The 23,556-nt window shown below is 42.0% G+C and overlaps 2 protein-coding genes across 2 annotated transcripts; one reads left to right on the top strand and one right to left on the bottom strand.

Annotated features, from left to right (window-relative positions):
• Positions 1-1,327: 1,327 nt before the first annotated feature.
• LOC145479528 (tRNA (guanosine(18)-2'-O)-methyltransferase TARBP1-like) lies at positions 1,328-11,838 on the bottom strand. The gene is made up of 6 exons (XM_081457914.1): positions 11,215-11,838; positions 9,161-9,538; positions 8,575-8,644; positions 5,152-7,762; positions 4,024-4,219; positions 1,328-2,681 (listed from the first exon to the last, which is right to left on the bottom strand). Exons 1-6 carry the CDS (start codon positions 11,830-11,832, stop codon positions 1,584-1,586), a joined length of 4,971 nt encoding a protein of 1,656 aa, XP_081314040.1. The 5' UTR covers positions 11,833-11,838; the 3' UTR covers positions 1,328-1,583.
• A 264-nt stretch (positions 11,839-12,102) lies between these two features.
• On the top strand, positions 12,103-14,820 carry LOC145479548 (uncharacterized). Its single transcript, XM_081457940.1, has 3 exons — positions 12,103-12,434; positions 13,018-13,201; positions 13,728-14,820. Exons 1-3 carry the CDS (start codon positions 12,187-12,189, stop codon positions 13,779-13,781), a joined length of 486 nt encoding a protein of 161 aa, XP_081314066.1. The 5' UTR covers positions 12,103-12,186; the 3' UTR covers positions 13,782-14,820.
• The last annotated feature ends 8,736 nt before the right edge of the window (positions 14,821-23,556 follow it).

Here is a 23,556-nt window from a genome sequence, read left to right on the forward strand (position 1 = left end):
GCGAGACGAGATTTTCGTTTTTGAAGAAGAACAAAAGAAAATCAATTTAAAAAGGCATCACATGCTATATCGCAGGTTACAATATTACAAGGGTGCATAAATTGGACGGATCATACGAGCCTCCCGTGCCTACTTCCAGCCTTGCTAGTTTCTCGAGAAGGAAACCCTTTACAAGCCGCTTTGCAGTACTATGCAGATGGCCTACCATTACCCCAGGTTTTTGATGTGGAACTTTTCCGTTGACGGGGAAAGTGGCTAAACGTGGATCAAGACCTACCCAGCAGTGCAGTTCAGGCATCAGAAGAATGCAACCATGAATTCTCTCCAAACGTACATAAGTTGCTGCGTATCTTATGTACGTTGCCAATTACCTCTGCAGAACGTGAGCGATTGTTCAGTACATTATGGCGACTGAAACCTTATCTGAGGGCGACCATGACCAGTGAGCGAGAGTCTGGACTTGCGCTAATGAACATCCATTATGGTAGGCAAATTGACATTGATGCAACAATCGACATTTTTGCACGGAAGCATCCACGGCGCCTCCTTCTTTCTGATATCCTAGCTGAGGGAACGGTAAATCACAAGTCTACAGCATTTGATGACTGAGTATGTAATATGTTAATCAACTATTATATTATTCATTTTTAATTCTATTACGATCCATCTCTTCAGGAAGCGAGATTTAAAATCTCCTCTTAGAAATGCTAGCTACGTTTGGCCCTGAAATTATTTGAAATTTTGTGCTCAGAATCAAGGAAACGCCACTTCTGAAGACCCAAAATTCAAATATTTTCCGGGGAAGCATGCCCCCGGACCCCCCTAGCAAAGAGCGCCTCCGGCGCTCAATTGTCAATCGGGCAAGCGACATACATTAGGAACCCCTCTATGCAAAACGGCTGGCTACGCCCCTGCAAGTAGAACTACATGGTGTCTGTAACATGTTACATTGCGCAAGTTCTTTCATGGCTTTTATTTATATATACGTACTTTTTATCGTTTTGTTAGCTAGTTAGAATTAACCATAATTTTCGATGGTAAAACACGTGATTTCCCTGTATTTTATTTTCCATCAATCAGAGAAAAAATGATGTTCAGCCTTAATTGGCCTTCCGCCAATTTCAGCCTTAATATTCGTATGAATATTCTTTGGTACTGCAATACTACCGAGAATTCACTAGTTCCTAATCCAAACTAGCTAGCAGACGTCAACTTTTTCAACATGGTCAACATGGCTCTCCTAACACAAGAAGAAAGGAAGGACACCAAACTATGACCTAGAAATGCTAGATCTGTTTCACTCTCCGAAATAATACTGAAGAGTGAATAATCGTCCACAACATTTATTTGAAAAACTAGATCCACGCAACAGTTAAATCACTAAATTTGAATCCTATCCACACGAACTGAAAAATTTCAAGTCAAACCGAGAAATATCCTACTAGCGAGATTGACGGCCTCGTCAACCTGACACCAAAACCTCTACAATACAATCGAAACAGTCCAATATTTACAAGCGCATCTGAGTTACTGCTTAAAAGCGCCAAAAGTTGTGTCAAAGCCTGTTCAAGTTTCCATGTTGGTCAAGAGGTACCACTAAGGACCCTCTGCCTGGTGTACTCCCACACGAGAAGGGCCCCGCTAACGTGCACGTTAAGGGACCTAATGACCCCAACCTGCGGGATCTCAACGCACACGTCCAGCATCTGAATTAGCTCTACGGGTATTCCTTCCTTCTCGTTGCCAAGCAGCAAAAGCGACTTATGCGGGAACTGGTACCGAGTCAAGTTCACGCTATTGGCCGTCTGTTCAACGCCAACTAGCGCGTAACCCTCGTGGCGCATGTTCTCTAGGTAGGATTTCAGCTCGGACATGCGTACCTCTTCAAGGTTCATCCACTTTGCGGCGCTCACGCTAAGCGATTTGAACTGAACATCTTCAATCACGTGCGAATTGCTAAGAACCAATGTCTGAACACCAAAAATTTCGCACGTCCGACACAAACCGCCGAGATTTGGGGCCTTGTCGATGAGCGATGCGACTACGATCAGGTTTCCAGACGAGCTCTTCTGAAGGTTCGCCATTCGCTGCTCTTGCATTTCCGAAATCATTTCTTCATCAGGAGGAATCACTTTCCAGGGCATGATCTTCTTCTGTACGTCGCGGCTCTGTGGTCCACATAGATTTGTTTCGTTTACCGCCTCGCTTGATTGCACCGTGTCTGACCTGTTCAATACTTGGCCCGCTAATCTTCGACTGATTTGTTCTCCAATGCTTTCATCGCAGTTAACATAAACACCGTTTAAAATCTGAGCAAGACGTGTATCCTCGGGGTTGTACAGCGGTAATCCACGGAAGTCAGCCCCAGATGTCTCCCAAACGCGCATACCCAACGATCCCTGGCTCAAAAACTTGGGAGAAATCCACTCTTCGTCTGTAACCCCCGCCAGGCGAGGGAGGGTCTCAAACAGGGTTTGAATGGAAAAATCTCGGAAAGGATGACAATCTAGGAAGAAAACGTCTCCCAAAAGGCGCGTTTTCTGTCGCAAGCCGTCTTTGCTTGTCTCCAGGAAATATACGCACGACTGGATGATGCTGTGATTTGAGATAACGTCATGCAGATTTCGCCGTTGGCAGGTGAGCCACATCTTCTGTAACGCTACTTGAGCGTACGCTTGGACCTGAAGGAGAAGAGAAACAAGGCGGTAACTGCTCTGCTGTTCTCATTTACCTGGACGACAAGTGTAGTTTGTCTTTGGAAGTAAAATGCATTGACATGAAGCTCAAGACTTGAGCCGAGACTGGACTTATAATGACTTGGATCTCGGGGCTTCCCAGAATGCGTTGAGTCAACTCTCGTCAACTATCATCTCCTTGAGAAGTGACTAAACTGTAATCGGGCGGGGGGGGGGGGGGGTGAGCGGGACTGAGCTAGGAGAAATCTGGTAGAGCTGGGGACGGGAAAGCTACTAGATGAAGAAGTCACACGAACAGTATTTTTGTTGTTGTTGTTCATTGAGATTGAAGAGTGGCAACGGAAAGAAAACGGACACAGGACCTAGAATTCTCAAACTCATTAATAATTCATCAAGTTTAAACAAAGTAAATAATGACCGTGACGGTGTTTGGATATTTGATCTAAATTAGCAGAGATTTTTAAGATTTTATTTCTTCGTTTTCTCTTTAGTTTTAGTTGCGACTGAGAAAATATATCAAACAGTCAAGACAGTGTTTAACCACATTACCAAACACCTCGAGGTTCATCGAAAATACTCCGCTACACGTCGCACTTGTGAGTTTGGAGATGTGGTCAAGAACGGTCTGTCTTGTTTGATATATTACTAGCACACCCCCTCCCGTCACTCCTACTGGCAAAATCGGCATCACGTCAAAAGGCCAAATTCCGCTCGAGATTTTACCACTGTATTTCCACCCCCTGGATGACATGCTCATCTATCTCAGTGTTGTCCCCAACAACAAAATTGACTTGTTCTCATTAATACGCCTTGGTGGAAAAAGGCATTGTGAGAATAAAGTGTCTTCCTCAGGAAAACAAAGCAATGATCGCGCACAGGCCTTGAACTCGGACCGCGTGATTCAGAGTCCAGCACGCTCACCATTACTTTTAGGCCACCGCGTTTTCTGCGTCACTCCTATTGAATGCAGTTAAATGCAAAATTCATCTAAGTTAAAAAGAAGGGAAGCTAGCATTCGCAGGAGGTCAGCAGTCCTTGGACGTTCGCGCAGGTGCAGAGTACTGCATTGTAGTAGCGTGTTCGAACGTGGAGGATTTCCGTGGAGCTTCGGGTTATTTTGTTCTCGATTTTTCTACCCCCACTCCCTTTTTCCACTGTTATTTCAGTGTGATGGGGGCCTGGATGACTGTATGTGGGGGCTCATGGCTAAGGCATGCGAGCGTTTCACTGTCCAGGAGCCCCCAGACATCCTGAGCACCCATCTTCCATACAGCTTGATGCAGTTGTTAATCAACATTTAAACAACAACTTATCACACATAGCCTACCGTAACATGCGGGGTCAACACCCAGGGAAGGATGACGGGAAAAGCCTGCTGGAAGTAGGCAGCCTGGGAATGAGGATCCGAGAACGAGAACTCTCCGACTAGCGCAGCGACTGTGATGAGTGACAACACGCTACCAGCGCGCCTGTCTGGGTCGTAAATGAGCTGTTGCCATAGTAACGGCTCCAGGCTTGGATACCTGAATGAACACAATTGCAGAACATATTTTAGTTAACCTCCAAAAAACACACATTGCCCATATTTTTTCTCAACATACCTTTCCTTGGGCTTAGTTTTGGAGGTCGAGAGGGCTTAGTTGCTATTTTCGTAATTTTTTGCATGTAAAATGCTCGGATGTGTTTTCAAAAGGCAAAAAGCTGTTACTTTTGTTACGTTGCCGAGTTTGCTTCCGGTTCTTTACATTTCGTTGACAAAGCAAACTACTATTTAGCGTTATCCTTCCTCTGAATAACTGGGGCTAGCATAATAAGAAAGGTAATTTGCATTTTTTGACTAAAGACGACAGAATTGATCGTACAATTGAACCGCGCAATTTCTAACTCACAGGGGAAAAGAAAAACATTTTGAAACAGCAGGAGTTCAAAATAGTCGATAATAAATGACTGGAGGTTAAATCCAAGGGAAACGGTTTTAATTTCGAAATTAACGGTTTCGAATTAGCGGATTCTAATTGGATAATTATGTGTTCATCCATTGCGTGGCTAATGCAGTGAACGTTTATTGCCTACTTGGGTAGTCCTCTCCCGGTTCTTATCTCACAGACATATATTAGCTCAGGCCTATAGGCAGCTGGACGCAGACGTTTCTGTTCTTAAGCCAGAAAAATAACGACTGGATGTTAAACGAGATGTTTCGGAACACCTCGACCAGAGGGCTCACTCTCCTGTTTCCTTTGTCGTTGAGGATAGAGACTGATTGTGCCGCAGCAACAATCAAGACGCTCTGCCACTCCTCCCATCCAACATATGTTTTTTACCACCCAGATTCTGGCTGGTCGCGTGACCAGCCGCAACCAAGGTCCTTCTCCCCAACGACAAGGGAGACAAAGGAGGGAGAGGCTGAGATCAAAGCTGATTTGCGTACAGGTTGCAGTACGTCATGTTTACCTACCTTCCTAAAATGAGCACCATTGCCCACTGGAGGAAGTTCCTGACCGACACTTGATTTTCACTAACACTGGCGCGAAAGGTCTCTTCCAAGACTTCACCCGCAAACATCACTTCGGTGTCAGCCTTGAACAACTGAGAGAGCGCCACGAGGATCGCTTGCCACACTCGATGCTTTCTTCTGTGCGAATACGAGTTGATAGACGAACGCGGTTTTTCTTCTGTCAGCTCGTCAAGTTTAGTGATGAGTACGCGGACGACACGTTTCAGAAGTCTTGCGTCACGCTCGTTTTCTGGATTTAACGTCAGTAGCATGTTAATCGCGTTCACTCGCACACGCGTGTAATCGCGCAGTTCGTCCATGTACAAGGGGTTAATCTCGCGTTTCTCGCCAAGCATACGAATATACTCAAGCACATAATACGTAACACGTATTGTCTTCTTTACTCTGGGGCCAAAAACGCAAGCTTCGGTCAGGAAATCTAAGTGAACTTCTAAGCTTCGTTTACGATCTTCTTCGCTGATTTCATCAGCTGGATTCGGATCACTATTTTGGCAGTTTGCCCAAAATTCACAGCACGGTCCAATCACGTGATTCACAATTCCTGGACGATCTTCTCCCAGAGTCAACAACTCGCCCCAGTACTTGCGCACTATTGCAGTCATGGGGTGTTCCTCGGGCAGAACCAGAAGACAAGGATTAAAAAGCACTTTTGTCATCTCTCTCAAAGTTCCCCAGAACCAGATATGATCGCCCTTTTGCCGGTCTTGAAATGTCCACCACACAGATTCAAGAGCCTGTGAGCACAGCACGTCATCTGTCAGCAGCATTCGTGGGGTTAACAGGCGCACACATCTAATTACAGGTACCACCGAAAGGCCAGAACCCAAAGAGAGAGCTTCGAGAGCCGCGTCAGGGAGGGTTGCCAAAAAGGGCTCCAATTTGTCTCTCTGCTGTCTGCCCCCACTATCGGAGTACTCCTGCTCAAGCAGAAATTCGACACATCGCCACTGAGCTTCAATGAAGTCAGAAACCAGTCTTCCCCAACCTTTCTTCACTAACATGCTTGTCTCTGCTGAAGTATCTTCACGAGCCTCGCCTTGATACAGAAACCTGGGTTTTGGGAACTCGGAACTCAGATCAAATTCGGCCACCGTTTGTGACAGAGCCTGCACAAGGTGGATGGTGTGAAGGTTTGGTTTGGCTCTTAAAGCTGTGAAACACCAGGCGAGACACTTCATGGCCAACACAAAAGAACGCCAGTCGCTCAGAGTCAACTTCTGTCTGTCTGACTGCTTGTCCAGGACTACTGTACGGCTTCTTTGTACGAGATTTTCAATAAACTGGAAATACACCTCCAAACCATGAACGGAGTTCACAGTAACGGCCATAAACATGAACAGCTCTCCAGCGAGGTCAAGGAAAGCAGAGCTTCTGTCCACTGGAGAGAAGGTCGAAGGCGTAGTGCTGAGCTTCCTCAAAAGTAGCTCAAGAATGTCTGCGCCACTGGTCTTCAACAGCTCTTCCATGATTCCCATGCTGTTATCGATGCTCTGCGTTGCTGTGGCGATGCCATCTGATTTTTCATTCGAGTTTCCTTGAGAGGCCGTCGTGCTATTCATGTGGCGTAAGACGCCCGAAAGAATCCTGGCGGCTCTCTCTGTTCTACCTTCTGAGGCGTAGACATGTCCTGCAGCATGTTGAAGAACCTCCATAGTTTGTCGAAATAAGCCCTCTGTGAGCTGCCTACTCTCTGAGTTCTTTGAAAATTTGAGAGAAGAATCGCATGCGATGACGACTAACCTTACAACAGATTCCACTTCTGGGTCACCGGTTGATAACTCTAGTGAATCATCGTTAAGAAATACCTCCACGCATGCCCTGAGGTGCTCAAACAGCTCTGAGAAGCCCTTTTCAGCTAGACTCAAACCGGCTTTACCAGAATCTTCTTGGCCGACGGTGCCGTGAATCTGCCACACCCATTGAACTGTTGCTTCCCATAAAGCATTTCCTCGACATAAGTAATCATCCTCCGAGAGAAGAGAGAGGAAATGTCCAATGTTACTCCACGCCACGCGCCTGGGGTCTGTCAAATTGACAACCGCCTTCAGAAGAAAGCTCTGAATAGCAACTGACAAGTGCGGATCAAACGTTCTAAAGAGATGAAAGATCTCGCTAATGCTTCCTAATGCGTTAGAATCCCAAGCTTTGCAAAGTGGCAGACTCGCAAGCATCTGCGACATAAACACCAAAGGAACTTGCGAAAAATCTTGCTTGACAATGGAGGCTAACAGCCCTGTACAAAACGTTTGCCTGTCAGTGTCTGTGGGAAGGTTCTTGGCAAACTCTGTGAAAAATCTAACAACGGCAGCCCCTATTGGAGGAGGGTCTCCTCTGAGGCCATCATCTGCTCTGCCATAGATATTATACTCGCCAAGCATGCTCATCAGGGGGCCATAAAGGAACCACCAGTAACAGGTGTTCAGAAGTGGTGAGCCGCACAGGTCCATGTTGAGCAGGTCCAGGATGGCCCATCTACAGATGAACCTGGTATCATGTTGAGATGCCCTGTGGTACAGTGTAAAGAGCCATGAAATGTCCAGTAATGTTTCACCTGCAGAAGCAAAAATCACACAGGCCATCTTAAATACAAATGCTGTGTTAAGTGGGGACACTATAAATGAAGAAACAATTATTGTAAAATAGAGCTGAAAACTTATTAAAAATCTCAACTGGTTGGAGGCTGACTGACAATATCACAGTCCAAGTGAGTGTTTGAGAATCAATCTGAGAAATTCTCTGTAAAGAATACATCATGAGTGAAGCATTTATTTTTTACATAAAATCTGCATTAATGAGGATCTATTATACTGCAGTTTGGTGGTTTAAGCCAATTTTGAGAACATGATTGTGGGTACATTCACATTTACCTAGCATTTTGCAGTTAAGAAAATGATGGTGCAGTTGTAGGAAATCATAAATTTAGCTTGTGGTTTTCAGTTTTTTCATGTTTTTGTGGCAGTTATTTAAACAGAGAGCCCTCAAAACTTGTACTTTAACGCTTCATTATAAACATCTTCAGCAATCTTTGTGGTTGTAAACAGGCCATTAGACGTCCAAACTTTTTGCTCTAGCTAGTTCCCTAATGGAGTTAAAAACAATTCGTCCCGCTTTAAAATTGTAGCCTTTGTGAAGAGAAATACGATTATTGAGCTAACATATCATAAGAATTTGTCACATACTGTTAAAAGATCAGTTCATGATGATAATCGTCCTATCAGTAGTTGGGTAGTTTTGTTTTTTTAGGAGAAAATGAAAGTGGTCTGTGATTTCAAAGGAACAAAATATGGCAGTTTGCAAAATGCATGCCTCCCCCCCCCCCCCCGACCCCTTCTATATATATAATGGACACTAATTGATGCTTACTATTAATACTTTTCTTTGTGGCACTGACTATGCTTGAAATCCGTGGTAGCACTGGTTTGATAAGATGTGCCTAAAAAAATGAAAAGGAAGTTGGAGCATCATGCAAACATTCATAGATAAATGACTTTATATTTACAAATGTTACTATAACCATTACCATATAAGAATATGTAATGTGCACCTATAGTAATATTATTAATTAAAAGTTAATTTCAAAATATAAAATGCCCAATCTAATCTAGCTTCCTGAAAATAGAAATGTACGTTATGTAAATTCAAAAAGTCCAGCTTGTTAGGAGTGCTGTGTGTTTCATTGACAGCAAATTAATGCCTCCAATAATGTTATATCTGTAGAAAATACGTTCCACAACTTTTTGCATTGGCTTGCCTTCAACCGGCCAATCAATATTATGTACAAGTTAGAAGTGAGAGAGGTGGGGCTGATAATTCTTGGGGAGTGAACATGGAAACTGACAAAATATCAGAAAGCTATGAAAAAGATGTCAAACATAAATCAAAAACCTTTTTTAAAGGTTGCCAATTTAAAAATTGGCAATGGTACTGCAAAGCACTATAAAAATTGTACCTGTTTTTCATCCAATGTTTCCATTAAAAGAACATAATCATGCCAGATACTCATAAGAGAGTCCTTTTTGTCACATGACCAGTAAAATATGCGACTTCCTTTCTCACTCAGCACTGATAAATCACATGGCTGTTTGTCCAGCAAATCCAATGCCCTTTTCAACAGGTACATGCTCCTTTTTCTTGTTAGAGGTTCATTTAACACAAGACCCTGCTGAATAATTTCCCAGAAGTCAGCTTGTTGAAACAGGCTGTAATTATCTGGGCTGAAGAAGAAATCTGCAAGTCCACAGAGAATGGCATAGGTCTGATTGAAGGTTCCAGTAGCTGAACCAGCAGCGTGACTTGGAGAAATCTGTTTCACCACATTCCAAACAGCCTGAAAGTGCATGATTGATGGCAAATTCATAAACAGGAATCCAGTTTATAGCTTTCTTAATTAAGACCAAACCCTGGAATGTCTGGTGTACATTCAGACACATTAAACTCTGAATCAGTCCTTTGTCAATAAGAGATCACAACATATCGCATGACCTTGCATCATGTTTGACCCTCAACCCATCTTATACTTCTTGGTAAATATTTTCTTTACCAATGCTCTCTGAACAAAATAAGATATCAATTCACACACTTAATTGCCCTGGTGAAGAAAAAATTGACCCAGAAGGATATATAGCATTGCTATCCAACAAAGCAAATATATTTTTTTTTGCAAAGTTTTTTTTTCCCAGAAAACAATAAGAATGTTGAGAGTGATACTGGCTGTATATTATTACAAAGTAGAATAAGAGTACCATAAGGGTTCAATTTAGCAGCCGGGGTGCTTATTTACCTTTGGTACCTCAAGGGAGGGCGCTTATTTGAGACAGGGCACTTATTTGAGACAGGGCGCTCGGTAATTCTTTTTTGAGAAACAACCAAATGTTCAAAACAAACATTAACATGGTATTTATTAAAAAAGGAACAATAACAGAAACTGTTAGTATCAGTAACAAATATACAGTAAATGTTCAGTTCACGTTTGAAGGAATTATGCACTCACATGGACATAATAGTGGAGAAACTCAGATGAGGACCACTGTTTTTGTAATGAGGCATAACATATGTGAGCAATTAAGGAAGATGAACCTCTGTTCCCTTTATATGTACTCTGATGGCGCTATAATATTATAATATTAGCAAGAATAGGGGTGCTTATAAGAATTGCCACGCTTATTGCAATAGGGGCACTTTATTGAAATAGGGGCCCTTATTAACGAAAACACATTCGAAGCTGGGGGCGCTTATCTGAAAAGGGGCACTTATTGGAAGGAGAGCACTAAATAGAATCATCATGGTAGTTACAAGATTGTACAAGATCATTGGGTATTTCATCATCAAATAAAAAAAATAGGATAATATATCTGATTTACCACTTTGGATAGCAAATGCCAGGTCTAAAAATGGGTTTGGAAAATGAAGTAAATTGGTTTGAAATACATAAGGACTTCTACGCCAAAGATACACCAAGGCTTTTTAAATTCCACACCAATGATTGTCACTAACAATTAGTGGCTTGGCTGTGAAACACAAAACCTCTGGCACCCAGAGTACCAAGCGCCTGGCAAGCGGCCAAAGTCCCATGCTGCTTTTCTCAAATAATCCCAATTTTCTTCAATATTATGTTCACTGGGAAACTTTGGACTCAGACGGATCGTATAGATACCCATTATTGCCAGATACAGTATTCAATAAGGGATAAATTGGGGGAGAAAAGGAGAAGTCAAGAAGCCATAGTTATCATGCCAAGTCGCCTCACATAGTTTAATAAGCGTTTATACTCTAGTACCAGTAAATGTAATGTGCAGTCCGCTATATGTCAAAAACTCCAATCACATGCCAGTACGCTGCAAAATTTTAAAGGCCTTGCCGAAGTTCTTTGGCATATAATCTACTCTGAATGCAACCTGACATAAGGGCAGAGTTTTGTGAACTGGGCAGCACATCCCTACTCCGTACTTAAAACTCCACAGAGTCTCCCTTATCCCTAGATACTCCATAACGGTTACAACTCACCTCACATCGTTCTGTTCTCTTGTATTCCAAAAACTTTGGCAACACAAGACCAGTAACTTTACCGCACAAGCTCTCAGTTGTGTGGGGTAGAATATTTAACAGCTCGAGGAACAGTTTATCTCCAGTTTCTCCAGATATAACATTGGTACTATGAGAAGAATTAAGGCAATCTGATCGGACAAGATTTCCGATGAGATCCAAAGTTACCGAGGCGTCATGCGCGTTATCTTCCGTGGCACTCGTCTCCACAACGTATCTTCTCAGAACCTGCAAGGATTTCTCACAAATTTCTGAAAGCAAAGTAGTCGGAAACAGCGAACAGCAGAAGGCCACAATATCGTAGCAGAGATGAAGCTTTTTTCGATTGTTTCCAGACAGCTGCCTATCCTTACTGAGCGAAGAAACATACACAATAGGCCAACATATTTCCTTCAAAACCACGCTAGCCAAATCTTCGGTAAAGTTTTTTGATTTTTCAAGCTCCGATAACACTAATTTGAGCGATTCTAAGAAATTTGTATCGAGAGCAAGATCTTTCCGCTCTACAAAGCGTTTAAGAACAGCCAAGATCTGGGAGTGATCAGAATTCTCACAGATGAATCGGAGTAGATCCGCCATTTTTCCACACGAGGTCAAAAAATGCAACAGGCAACATTTTCGGCCGGGAAGAGCGCCGAGTGGACTAGGACTAGACAACTATCGACTAACCTAAAACCTCTACCCCTACCCCGACCCCTAATATATTTTAACACCCAGCCCCTAGCTCTGCGGTTAGTAGAGTGAAAATAACACGACATTCCATTGGTTAATGGTGTCAGTGGGAACCAATCATAACCCGCCAATTAGCTTGGCGCGAATCGAATGAAAAAGAGCGCGCAATCATTGCCAACTACTCATATTTTGCACTGTTGATCGAAGCGCTCTCTCTTTGTGCAAGACAGGAAGTAGTCTCTTTTTCTTGTTTGCCGCGAAATGGGTCAGTTTTTGTCCACAACGCTTACAACACTCGTTTATGCTCACCCTGAATGCCAGGAGAAGGTATTGTACTTCAAAAAGCTCAGCGATCGGGCGACAACTCCATGCCGAGGCTCAGAATTGGCTGCAGGGTACGACTTGTACAGCGCGGAAAACGTGACCATCCCCAAGCAAGGAAAGGCTTTAGTGAAGACAGACATCGCTATAGCGCTACCTGAAGGATGCTATGGACGAGTGGCACCGAGGTAATTAACAATGCAGGGTTACTGTTTCTAGAATATAGGTCTCGCTTTGAGCACATTACTCGCAATTGTCGATCGAGCACATGATACGCATAGTGTACACTTTTTCACTATTGTTGATTCAATAAGCTTATTCGCAGACAAGCGTTAAGGGGTTATGACCAATATTCATTCCTTTAGAGATTCTACTCACTGCATTCAAAGAAACCAGAAAACAAGAAGCCTTTCGTATTGGCGGGAATTGGACTCTGCACGGTGTAATCAAATGCCCTTTTCACGACCTTGTCACGTGACTTTGTCAATCATAAAGAAATGGTCGTGGTACAAAATGTATTCCAGAAATAGAAAGAGCTTGATAAAATCAGGAAGATTTCTTATTTGAAAGCCACTGACATTAAAGTGTGAGACACTTTACTCTCATACAATCTCTTTCATCTGAAATGTAAATGGATACTAGCAAACTATTCAACAAACCAGGTAAATGCTGGGGATCTCCTTCAGGGAGTAAAACAATGATCCTGGGCACTCTACTTTCTATTGTGAAAGGAATACATGTGTTTTAACATGACCATTTCACACTTTTTAGATCTAGTCTCTCTTGGAAGCATCACATTGATGTTGGGGCAGGTGTTGTTGACCGGGATTACCGCGGAAATGTTGGCGTGGTCCTTTTCAACTTGTCAAAAACTGATTATGAAGTCCTTCAAGGAGATCGCATTGCTCAACTTATAGTTGAGAGAATAAGCACACCACCTCTTGTTGAGGTTGAGGTGAGAAATTCTGTCACTGTTTGGTTTCATACCACATTTTAACATTTTCACAGCAAAGATATTAGTTTGGTTATCAATAGAAAATGTTGACACATATTTTGGAAAGAACTCATCTTCCAGGGGAGTAAAACAAAAATGTTAAATGAAGAAATGAAAATATTCAGGGCTTCATTGGGAGGTAGACTCCTAACTTCCACCAACTAAGCTACACATTAGAAACGGGCAGTAGATGTATTGACCGAATGGTTAGTGCACTGCTACCCCAGATGGCGCATCGCAGGTTGAGCCCTGGCCCAGGTAAGGAAGAAAGTTCACAGTACCTCTCTCGAACCAGATGTATCAATGGGGACTAGTGAATTTAATGTTAGGGGAGTAACCCTGTGATGGACTAGTATCCCATGGCCCACGGGGGAGTAGAAATACATTCTCCCATGGAAATCTAAAGAAATTTGAATTTCTTTCACAAAAAGTACATTGATTTTAGTTTATTTAACTTAATATGTTAAAAACACTTTTTCTTAATCAGGAACTAGATGATACAGCACGTGGAACAGCAGGCTATGGATCTACTGGAAAATAGGCAGTTATTAGTTAAATAGTTATTTAGACTTATTGCTACAGAGGAGGGAAGAAGACACCCATGCGGAAAGGTTGGCGATCTTACTTGGAAATTTTGAATTAAACCCCTAAAGGAGACCAATCTGGGTGTTTTGGCTAGAACCTTACTTGACCCCTTAAAGATATCACTGAAAACAGAAATGACAGCCTTTTTTATTATTTCTTCAAGTGTACCCTAAAAGATACCTTGATGGCTAAAAAGAAAGGAGTTTCATCTTGAACACCCTAAGTGAGACAGAAACTCGTAATTTACAACTGTAAGCAAGACAATGAGCATCCCCAACCTTTTCATATGGGAGTCCACCTCCCCCTCTCCCCACCCCCAGGCATTGCTTGGACCAAGATTTTCTGACCAACATCTCTACATTCCTCAAAGGTTATGTTCGTTCCAAAACAGCAATCTTTATCAAAAAGATTGCTTGAAGAAACTTCGCTGATAAAGAAAGCCCTCAGACTACTTCATTTATGTGTGTGAGAATTGCTGAATTTATCAGTAAGGCAAACAGTTTGGGAAGAAAGTTAGCTGCCATCTGGGTGACTTCCTCATTAACCACTTTTGCTTGTGAATTGTGACATAGATGTACAACAGTTCAATATTTGTCTGGCTTTTGTGTCTATAAGAAAAACAATTCTGTTTCTTTCCTTCCAGCCAATAAAGTTACATCAGACAATTTCACTGACATGAAATTTCATTTGTTATCAGTTATTCCCTTGAGATTATAAAGAAAGACTACTCCATTTGTTAGTACAAGAACTGTTGAATTTATCAATAAGGCCAACAGGTTGGGAGGAAAGTTAGTTGCAGTTGGGGTGACTTCCTCATGAACCATTTTTTCCAGTGAATTGTATAGTTCAATATTTGCCTGGCTTTTTGTATTTAAGACAAAAACATGTGTTTCTTTCCTTCCCACTGTTAAAGTTGCATTAGAATTTTGTTGTGATGAAATAACATTTGTTATCAGTTGTGCCATTCAGATTAAACCATGTTTGAGAGTTTGCTATTCGTTGGTCTTTTCACTTAGCTCTTATTAACCAAGCTGAAGGTCCGTATGGGAGAATCTTGACCGAGGTCGTGAGTACAGACCGAGGTCAAGATTCTCCCATACAGACCGACTTAGTTCGGTTAATAAGATGTTTATTATATGGCAAAGAAGAAAACTTTAATCCTTTTAATGTAACTGGTTTGCTGACATTCCGCTTGCGAACGGCAATGAGCTTAACTTAAACCTGCCGAAATTTGCTCGTCCTCTTTACTTTTTTTTGTCATCAGGCTTTTTGGCACTTCCATAAATAATTGAGAAGAAAATAAAAGAAAATGGTGAACATTTTTGTATTTTAGTTTGCTACTTTGTCAACCCAAAAAGAAACCGGTCTAGATGCCGGTCTAGATGGGAAAATCTAGACCACGGTCAATATTGATTTCAGCCAATCAAATTTGTGAATTCGGTAGTTCCCAGTCCTTGTGAGACACAGCCATATAATAATATGGAATAATATTACAGTGTGAAAATGAGGAGTTTAGTGATCTTTTTTTGTGTGTTCTTTGTGATTCATATAAAGAGGGACTCAAGAAACAAAACTGGACTCATTTGAAACAAGAAAAAGACAACTTGGAAATGGCCTGTGATTGAAATGCAAAATTGCTTCCAGTAATAATTTCATCCGCAAATGAGTTCACTGATAAAAGGTCTGTAACAAATAAAAGCCAAAGGCTCGCTCAGCATTTTCTATGAGATTGTTGCTCTGTGTGATAATAGCAGCAGACGTGAGCAGACATCCTATGCTTTACTTGGGATGTTACTAAGACCAGGAACCAGGTATGGGAGTCTGGAGACGAGTTGTCGATGGCCAACCTCATTCCCAGGATCTCATCTTACTGGGAACGAGGTTGGCCGATGGCACTACCGGGATAATGTCAGCCAATAAGTCTGAGCTCGTCCTTTCAAACTGCTAGGTCAGTTTAGCTGATTGTAAGACCCTGACAGATCCGTGAATATAACTGCTCAGGTTGTGGGAGTAGTTGTAATAACGAAGTCCAATCCTTGAAGGTTCTTGACCTCTCCTTTCCTCCGGATGGGAGGAGCGGTGGTTAATCCCTTAATGGCCTATGCAGGGAAGCTCTGCCTGAAAGGGATACCTTTTTCAAGTTTCAGGTATATAAAATGGCAGAGATTTCATAAGTTGAGGTATATATGAAGGGTGGGGATATCTGTCCTTTTGCTATTTTGAGGGGACTTTCATTAAAACATTTCGAACAGATGCACTGTATAGCTGGATCATTTGATTTATTAAGGAATACATGAAAATGACAAGAAGATTTCTTTTTTTGGTGATTTTATTCATAATACAGACCGGTTATGAAAGCATGTGAAAGGGATACCATTTTTCAATTAAAGGTATACGAAAGAGGTACCTTTTCTGTCGGAATGGTATACAAAGGGGTAAGGGGTTGGACTTCGGGGCGGAGCCTCCCCGTATAAAACTTTGTAGAGTACTCCCCCCGACATATATAGGGGATAGTATTGCGTTCAGGTGGGAGAATAGAGAGTCCTGGAGGACAACTAGCACTTGGCACACGCTCATAACGCTGTCATTTTCGCCGCAAACGAGGAAAACCACATGTGGCAGCTGTTTAAGGCCCTGTCTACACTACGCCGAAGGAATTTGAAAACGGAGCTTTATTTCTCCGGTTAGGCCTTTCGTCCAGACTAATCCGTCACGAAAACGGAGCTTCTCACGAGCACTCTTCGCACCGAAAGAATTTGAAAACGACGGCTTTGCGTTAAAGTGTAGACGGAAAATATTTTAAAAACGGAGCTTTTTGAAAAGGATAACGTCACGATAATCATGTGATTTCCCTGCCCGAGTTTTCCTCAAACACAAATACAAAATGACCGCTGATTGTTGCGTTTTCAAATTCCTCCGGCGTAGTGAGGACGGAAAACATTTGATGCGTTTTCAGAGTAAAACCTCCGTTTTCAAATTCCTCCGGCGTAGCGTGGACGGACAACATTTGATGCGTTCTAACGTGTCACGTGGCTGAATATGCCCAGCTAAAACTGGCAATACTATCATGTGATGCATTTTTTCCTTCCTTTTCATTGGCCGAGAGTCCATTACGTAACCTGCAAATAACTGCCTACAAATGATGCTCTGCTCATGCGTAGTACCGTGTAAGTGTATTTTGCTGCAGATCATTCTCGTCCCCAGAGCCTCCTTTTCTTTTGGTCACTTAGTCGGAGAAACGGACATTTTAAGACGAGTAGCACTGGGGACGAGAATGGCTGCAGATAACATTCTGCTCATGCGTAATTCTAACCACGCTCTTGGGTGAAAAATGGCGGACTGTTTTTCTAGAACTCTGAGCTGTCAGAGAGTGATTTAAATATGAAACGACGAACCTGGTGACATCACGAGCCAGAGCTAACCGGAAGCTCAAAAATTCGCCAGGTCTGGCTGCTATGGGGTGACGTCATTTATCTGTTAGGTTGCTGTCATCGCAAGACTTTTGCGGTTCTATTCAAGAAATAAAACAATTATTGAACACTTCGGTAAATAATTGATCTGCTCCCCACGAACAAATCACGACTATTTTGCTAGACCTCGTCCAATAATTGCAAAAATATTCGTGTTATATTCTCCAATTTCCAAATCCTGTTCCTCAAAGCTCAGAGTTTACTTCAAGCTTCGCTCTCTGAAAACTGTTCGGAAAAGATGTCCGTGGACAAATATCCGAACGTATTGTCGCGCCAAATCGAGGCTATTTTTTACATTTCAACAACTTTCGTATTTTTTCTTATAAACGAAAAACCACCTCCATGAATCAATTTATTCTGCCAAAGTTAGGAACCCGTTGCAAAGTTATGAAAATATTGGACCACAAACTTTCCATGTGGAACGCTGCCCTCACAACAATTTCATGAGATCCGTTTACCGACTTTACCGGAAGAAGACATTTACTGGCCTCTACACTAATTCAGACTCATGTATATATCTTACAAAATCATTCTCGTCAGCACGCTTGCCTATCGGTTTTTTTTGCAGAATTTGCCCCTCGCCACTATCGCTGCAAGCCGATCTTAAAATCTCAGAAAGCCGTTTCTGCTGCAAAATGGTTACCCTCAAAGTATGACTACGTGCAAGTCAACGATGTATTAGACAAAGATAAAAAACAAGCCAACCAATCCTCTTCCTACAGTTCCTAAAAAAAAGAGACATCATTCATTATTCGGATACCTTACTTAGTGCTACTTGGGTCATACAGGTCTTCACAGCGACCAAGTCACAAAACGTCTGAAATCCTGTGAGTACAACTTCTACTCTTTCGTACACGTCAAGATCATATTACCATGCATGAGAACAGGGCGGGTTTAACACACAAAATAATACACCGTGTACAGTAATTGTAGGGTACGGGTGTATGGAAGGGTAGCCTGTACAATTATTCAGAGCTACTGACCACTGCCAAGTCAGTGATATTTATGTAATTAGGCTAACTTGCGATCAGGCGTTTTCTTTTTTCCTGGTTAGAATATAAGGGAGGGTGGGTATGATCGCAGGTTATATTTTTGCCAAACCTGAACGACAATTAAGCTAACCAGGGGCTCGTTCCTCGAAAGCCCCGGAAACTTTTCGGGCCCGTAAAGCCATTTTCAGTCCATCTGTGTCTAAAAACGGAGAAGTGTATTCACCTGAAACTTCTTGTATGAAGGAAACTTCTCTTCATATTAAGAATATGTGAATAAAGCAGCTCTGTAATCGTAAGGTTCGAGATTTTGCTATGACTTTACGGGCCCGAAAAGTTTCCGGGGCTTTCAAGAAACGGGCCCCTGAGCGTTATTTATGCTAACTAACCGTGGTGTCATTTCGCCTTTTCTTATCTTACTGACACGCCATCCAGAACACACGCCGTATCGATTTGTCTCCCTATACAAGGATCGCCTTATTAAACCGTTCCCAGATGTCCAAAGCAATCTACCAAGCCGGTTGCTGGAACTAAAATGAAATTTACATTAGCACAACAAAACGAAAACTCCATGAAAGAGAAAATGACCATTTCAAAGACTTCGCTAAAAGTGACCATTCATCCGGGAGTCAGCCATTGCTGATTATGTTAAAACAACTGATTACAGCTTAAAATAGCGTCATTTTGACTTTTTAGTGTCTGGCAAAACTGACTTTCATTGGAAAATTAGGGATTCATCCAAGAGCAAAGGTCTTCTCTGAGTATAATATAACCTCAGCAGCGAGAAGCTGCTGTTTTATTAACTGTAACTTCTCATGAAGTACATTCGGGTTTAAGAACGGTGCCCACTTTTGTTAGTGCGCACACGTTCTGCGCATCACGCAAACCATGGTTGAAGCGCCACGCGCGCTGGGGTTGACATTGACGCAATCTTATCAACTACGCTACAATGCAAGTACATGACTAAAATGAAAGCAAAATTTTCCTACTGTGACCAGGTCAAGTAAAATGGACCTGTACTTAAACCAGGAACACCAGAATAGTAGCATATCACTAACCACTAACTGTTAACATCTTCCAGCTGAAAAACTAGCTGTTTGCTGTCCAAAATTATACTGTAAACATGTACCTGCAGATGGCGTAGTGCGCTCGTAAAACATGTGCAAGATACGCAAATGTTTTACGTAATAGGGGGTGACAGAAAAAAAATGTAACGGGCACCGTAAAAGTTTTCAAAAAAGATCAATATCTGAAAAAAACACGTGGTTACCCCTTCATTTTATGTTATGAAATGGAAGTGGCGAGCCAATTCAACACGTGATTAGTTTCTGGTTGTGAGCAAAAGATATATATAGACTGTATTTTAGCTGAACCAGAGGAAAGCTGTCAGAGACGCTAAACTTAGAGCTTTGTCGCAACGATTTTGTCGTTAAAAACATATCAAAAATGATAAGTTAATAAAGATGGTGAATTTTAAGCTCGGTAATGAAATGTGAAAGTGAATTAATCAACATGACACGAGCGTGGGACAAAGAAACATTCTGAGTCCCCGACAGGAATCGAACCCATGACCTCCCGAACACCGTGCGGGCGCTCTATCCACTGAGCTACGAGAACTCGTGGAGAGCAAGGTCATTTAACTGAGTTCATATATGACAGGTTACCGAGCTTAAAATTCACCATCTTTATTAACTTATCACTACTCACGATGACTTCGATAGCGTTGATCCTGTGCCTTCTTTCGAGTGTTGCGCAATATTGCGAACCGGTTTCGAGTGTCGAGGAAGCTTATCGTGGACTATAGCGCATACTGAAGTTGTTTATTTAAAGTTCGAAGTCAGTGTTAATGGCATTTAAAAACCTTGTAGACATGTCTTCACGAATGTGTACGACTTTTCGAGGCAGCTTACCGAAGACCGCTGCGGATAAGTTTTTTATTTAAGTTCGAAGTCAGAGTTAGTGGCATTTAAAAACCTTGTAGACATGTCTTCACGGAATGGGTACGACTTTTCGTACGAACAGAAGGCTGTAGTTTGGCTGCGTGTTGTGTACCCACTTCTCTTCGACCGAAACCAATGCTGCTTTTTGCTGAATAAATCAAAGGAGGAAATGAGATTCACTTCGCTGCCTAGATTTCTGTGCGCAAACTATGTAACGTAAACCCAACGAAAGTGTTTAAATGGGATATGAGTTCAACTCCCACAGGGTTGCTTTGGTACACGAACATGTCCTCCGTTTCATTGTTTCGGAAGTGAAAGTGCCCTGTAGCTGTTACCTCAAAGCCAAGGCGATTCAAAGTCGTGTTCGTAAACAAGATAATTGTCCTAGTTTTGGTACTAAAAGCACGTCGTCTCGCATACCGACGCAACAAACATGGTTGGTGTCGATTTACACAGTCAGTGACATGCACTGTGGACTGCGGATTGCTGACTGCGGACTGCGGACTGCAGACTACGGACTGCAGACTACGGACTGGGTATAAGACACAGATTTATGTATAATATTACACAATACATGTATAAACGAAAACAAACCCTCTCGTACGCACGTTCTTTGCGATCAATTCATTTGTTTTTGCCCCTACCGAAGCGAGACCAATTTCACGCCTACCTAACAGCTCAGGCACAAAATGCTTTCTATAGAATTTTTGTGATTTTTTTAACATACCAAGTCTACCTAACAGCTCAGAAAACACAGATTTATGTATAATATTACACAATACATTTATAAACGAGAACAAACCCTCTCGTATGCACGTGCTTTGCGAGCAATTCATTTGTTTTCGCCCGTACTGAAGAGAGACCAATTTCACGCCTACCTAACAGCTCAGCCCACAAAATGCTTTCCCTAGAATTTTTGATTTTTTTAACATGCCAAGCCTACCAAAACTCGAACGCACTCTTTAATATGCGATTACTACTAGTCTTATTTACTTACATTGAATTCAGGACAGTAGAGTTTTTCCCGCCCACTAAATCCTGATTGGTCAATTTAAATTTCAGGCGCGTCAGCCATGTGCAAGGTAAGACCTGTAATAACAACTATCGATATAAGTAGTTGTCCGAAAATTGTCACCGGTCACTTTTAAAAATGTATGTTTCCCAGAGCATAGAAAACGTCAAGTTTATTATAAAAATGCGTCGGTGTACAATGTTTATCACCGCTGTTTGTGTTATATTTTTACTCTAACCTGGCTTCATTTCAAAATAATTGTCTCGTCGTAACAAGAAAAACAAATTCGCCAGTGTTGACTGTTTTTAGCACAAGCTTTTTCGCAGTCCCCTCCCTCGCCTTCTCCTCCTGTTTGTTTTTGTTATTGTTTTTGCTCTCGTCCCAATTTTCGCTAGGTTAGATAGTGGGAAACTCTTTGCTTGCAAGGGAAGACTTGCTACCCAGGCTACAAGCCACCAGTTTCAGACGATTGCAAGTACAGACCGCGTTTTCCCCTCAGGAAAAGCCCTTTCTTTAGTCTTAGGGAAAGCTTTCCTAGCTACCTTGAACGCTAGCTTGAATTACATCATAGGATCACCCGAGCTTTGTACACTGAACAGACGGATTTTTTCCCCGGCAGCTGAGAGGCTGTTCTCACAGGTTTATCATATGGTTTAGGTATATCTAATTTTAATACACTAAAGGAAACAGCTGTGAGAAAAGGCTGTTGGCTTTTTTCTGCACTGCAGTACATCTGTTAATTGTACATATCCTGTGTTCGTAAATAGGAAAGACACATTCACTCCGCATGATGTTGGCAGAGCTTTGCAACCAAGGGCAAGTAGTAAATATATTTGTGATATGTAAAGTTTTCTTTTGCTAATCATAGAACAAAATCTGGGACTTAGTTGAAGCATGAAGTTTTTACTATTTTATAAAAAGATCACGCGCTATGTAACATATAAACCCATCCCATTTCGACTCGCTCATAATCACACTTCAGTAAGCTAGTTCAAAACCTGCTGAACTGGTCTTCTAGAGTACAGTTGTCTGTACTCTTTTTGTTGGTTGAGGACTTCAGTTTCGCTAGGCCAACTTCTTTATCGGTCACTAACAGATGGATATTGTTTGTAGCCCTGTCGTTACCATGGCAACTGAGTTCATATACCGTACTGCTTCACAGTCAGTTTCATAATATGGGACTGTTCAAAAATAAAACTGCCGAGGCGTCGGGTTTATTTTTGTCCATTATGACCTCATGGATCCAACATGCATTGATTTAAAACAGACATATATTTCGCTTTAAGACGATAAAAGTATTCAGTGAACTTCAGTTGGCGAGAAACCCAGACGACTCCACTTATTAACAGACAAAGTCCTCGCGGAAGGTAACTGTAAAACTTCTATTTCCCACTATTTTTGACCATCTTTTTAACTACCGTTACATGTACGCTTTTAAGAAATGTGTGCGAGAAAAGTGAATTTTTATTAGCTGTAAATTACTCTTATAATGAGCTAAACCAAACTGGTGCTGACCTCAAAAGTTGCATGGGTGACGAAATTTTTGCGCAGACTTAGTAAAACCCCTTTCCAATCTCTTCTCATCTTTTGTCATATGCTGGCTTGGTTGAGGTCTTCTCGTGTCAGTTCTAAGTGACTTGCCTTATTATGTTGGGGCCGAACTTGTCAGTTAAGGTTGGCAAACTTGATACCGTTCAAACTGGAAACCTTTCAGGTGACAATGCCTTTTTTGGTAACACACGCTGAAAGTGCTGTCCGCTCGGATGGAGTGAGGATTTTATCTTGTAAAACAGTAGTGACGCTTGCAGCGCAGGGGGCGCATCTGCTTTGCGTTTTTCATGTTTTTCTTCGTCATTACCCGAAAAAAGGAAAATTCAATTGTTTTGCCAAAAGTGCTTCGGGTGCAATTCGAAGGTGATGTAAGCAAAATTCGCCCTCACTTTGAAACTCACTGACGCAAAATCATAGTTCTTGACTGAACTGTATCCCTTGCAAAAATTGCGATATTCCTCGAATTTGTATAAAAGGCGTTTTTCTCAGGCTACTGACGGCCTAGCTCTCTGGTGGAGCTGGTTAATCTCACTTCCAGCGTTAAGGTTGTTAGTTCCGGATATCTCGGGGAAAAATTTCACTATATTAATTTAAAACTGGCATTCGTCGAAGAAAACTTCATCGTCAATCGTTAAAAACCGGTTCTACATCCGGTAAGGATAGTTGAGTTCAACTAGGAAATCGTTGTAGTTTGAACTGGAAATTGCCCACATAGGAATTTGTTTTGCGCCGGTGCAGTCGAGCCTGAGCTGACTGAATAAGAAGGTTG

The sequence above is a fragment of the Orbicella franksi genome, chromosome 2, assembly GCF_964199315.1.
Source record: "Orbicella franksi chromosome 2, jaOrbFran1.1, whole genome shotgun sequence".
In the NCBI taxonomy this organism is placed as follows: Eukaryota; Metazoa; Cnidaria; class Anthozoa; order Scleractinia; family Merulinidae; genus Orbicella; species Orbicella franksi.

What these genes read in the sequence shown, in the direction of transcription:
- LOC145479528 (XM_081457914.1), bottom strand. Translation starts at nt 11,832, where the DNA reads ATGGCGGATCTACTCCGATTCATCTGTGAGAATTCTGATCACTCCCAG. An exon ending in ATGGTGCTCATTTTAGGAAG is followed by an intron (nt 4,220 to 5,151) that starts GTAGGTAAACAT and finishes GTGTTCATTCAG; the next exon opens with GTATCCAAGCCTGGAGCCGT. An exon ending in TGTTGACCCCGCATGTTACG is followed by an intron (nt 2,682 to 4,023) that starts GTAGGCTATGTG and finishes CTTCTCCTTCAG; the next exon opens with GTCCAAGCGTACGCTCAAGT.
- LOC145479548 (XM_081457940.1), top strand. Translation starts at nt 12,187, where the DNA reads ATGGGTCAGTTTTTGTCCACAACGCTTACAACACTCGTTTATGCTCAC. An exon ending in TATGGACGAGTGGCACCGAG is followed by an intron (nt 12,435 to 13,017) that starts GTAATTAACAAT and finishes CACACTTTTTAG; the next exon opens with ATCTAGTCTCTCTTGGAAGC. An exon ending in CACCTCTTGTTGAGGTTGAG is followed by an intron (nt 13,202 to 13,727) that starts GTGAGAAATTCT and finishes TTTCTTAATCAG; the next exon opens with GAACTAGATGATACAGCACG.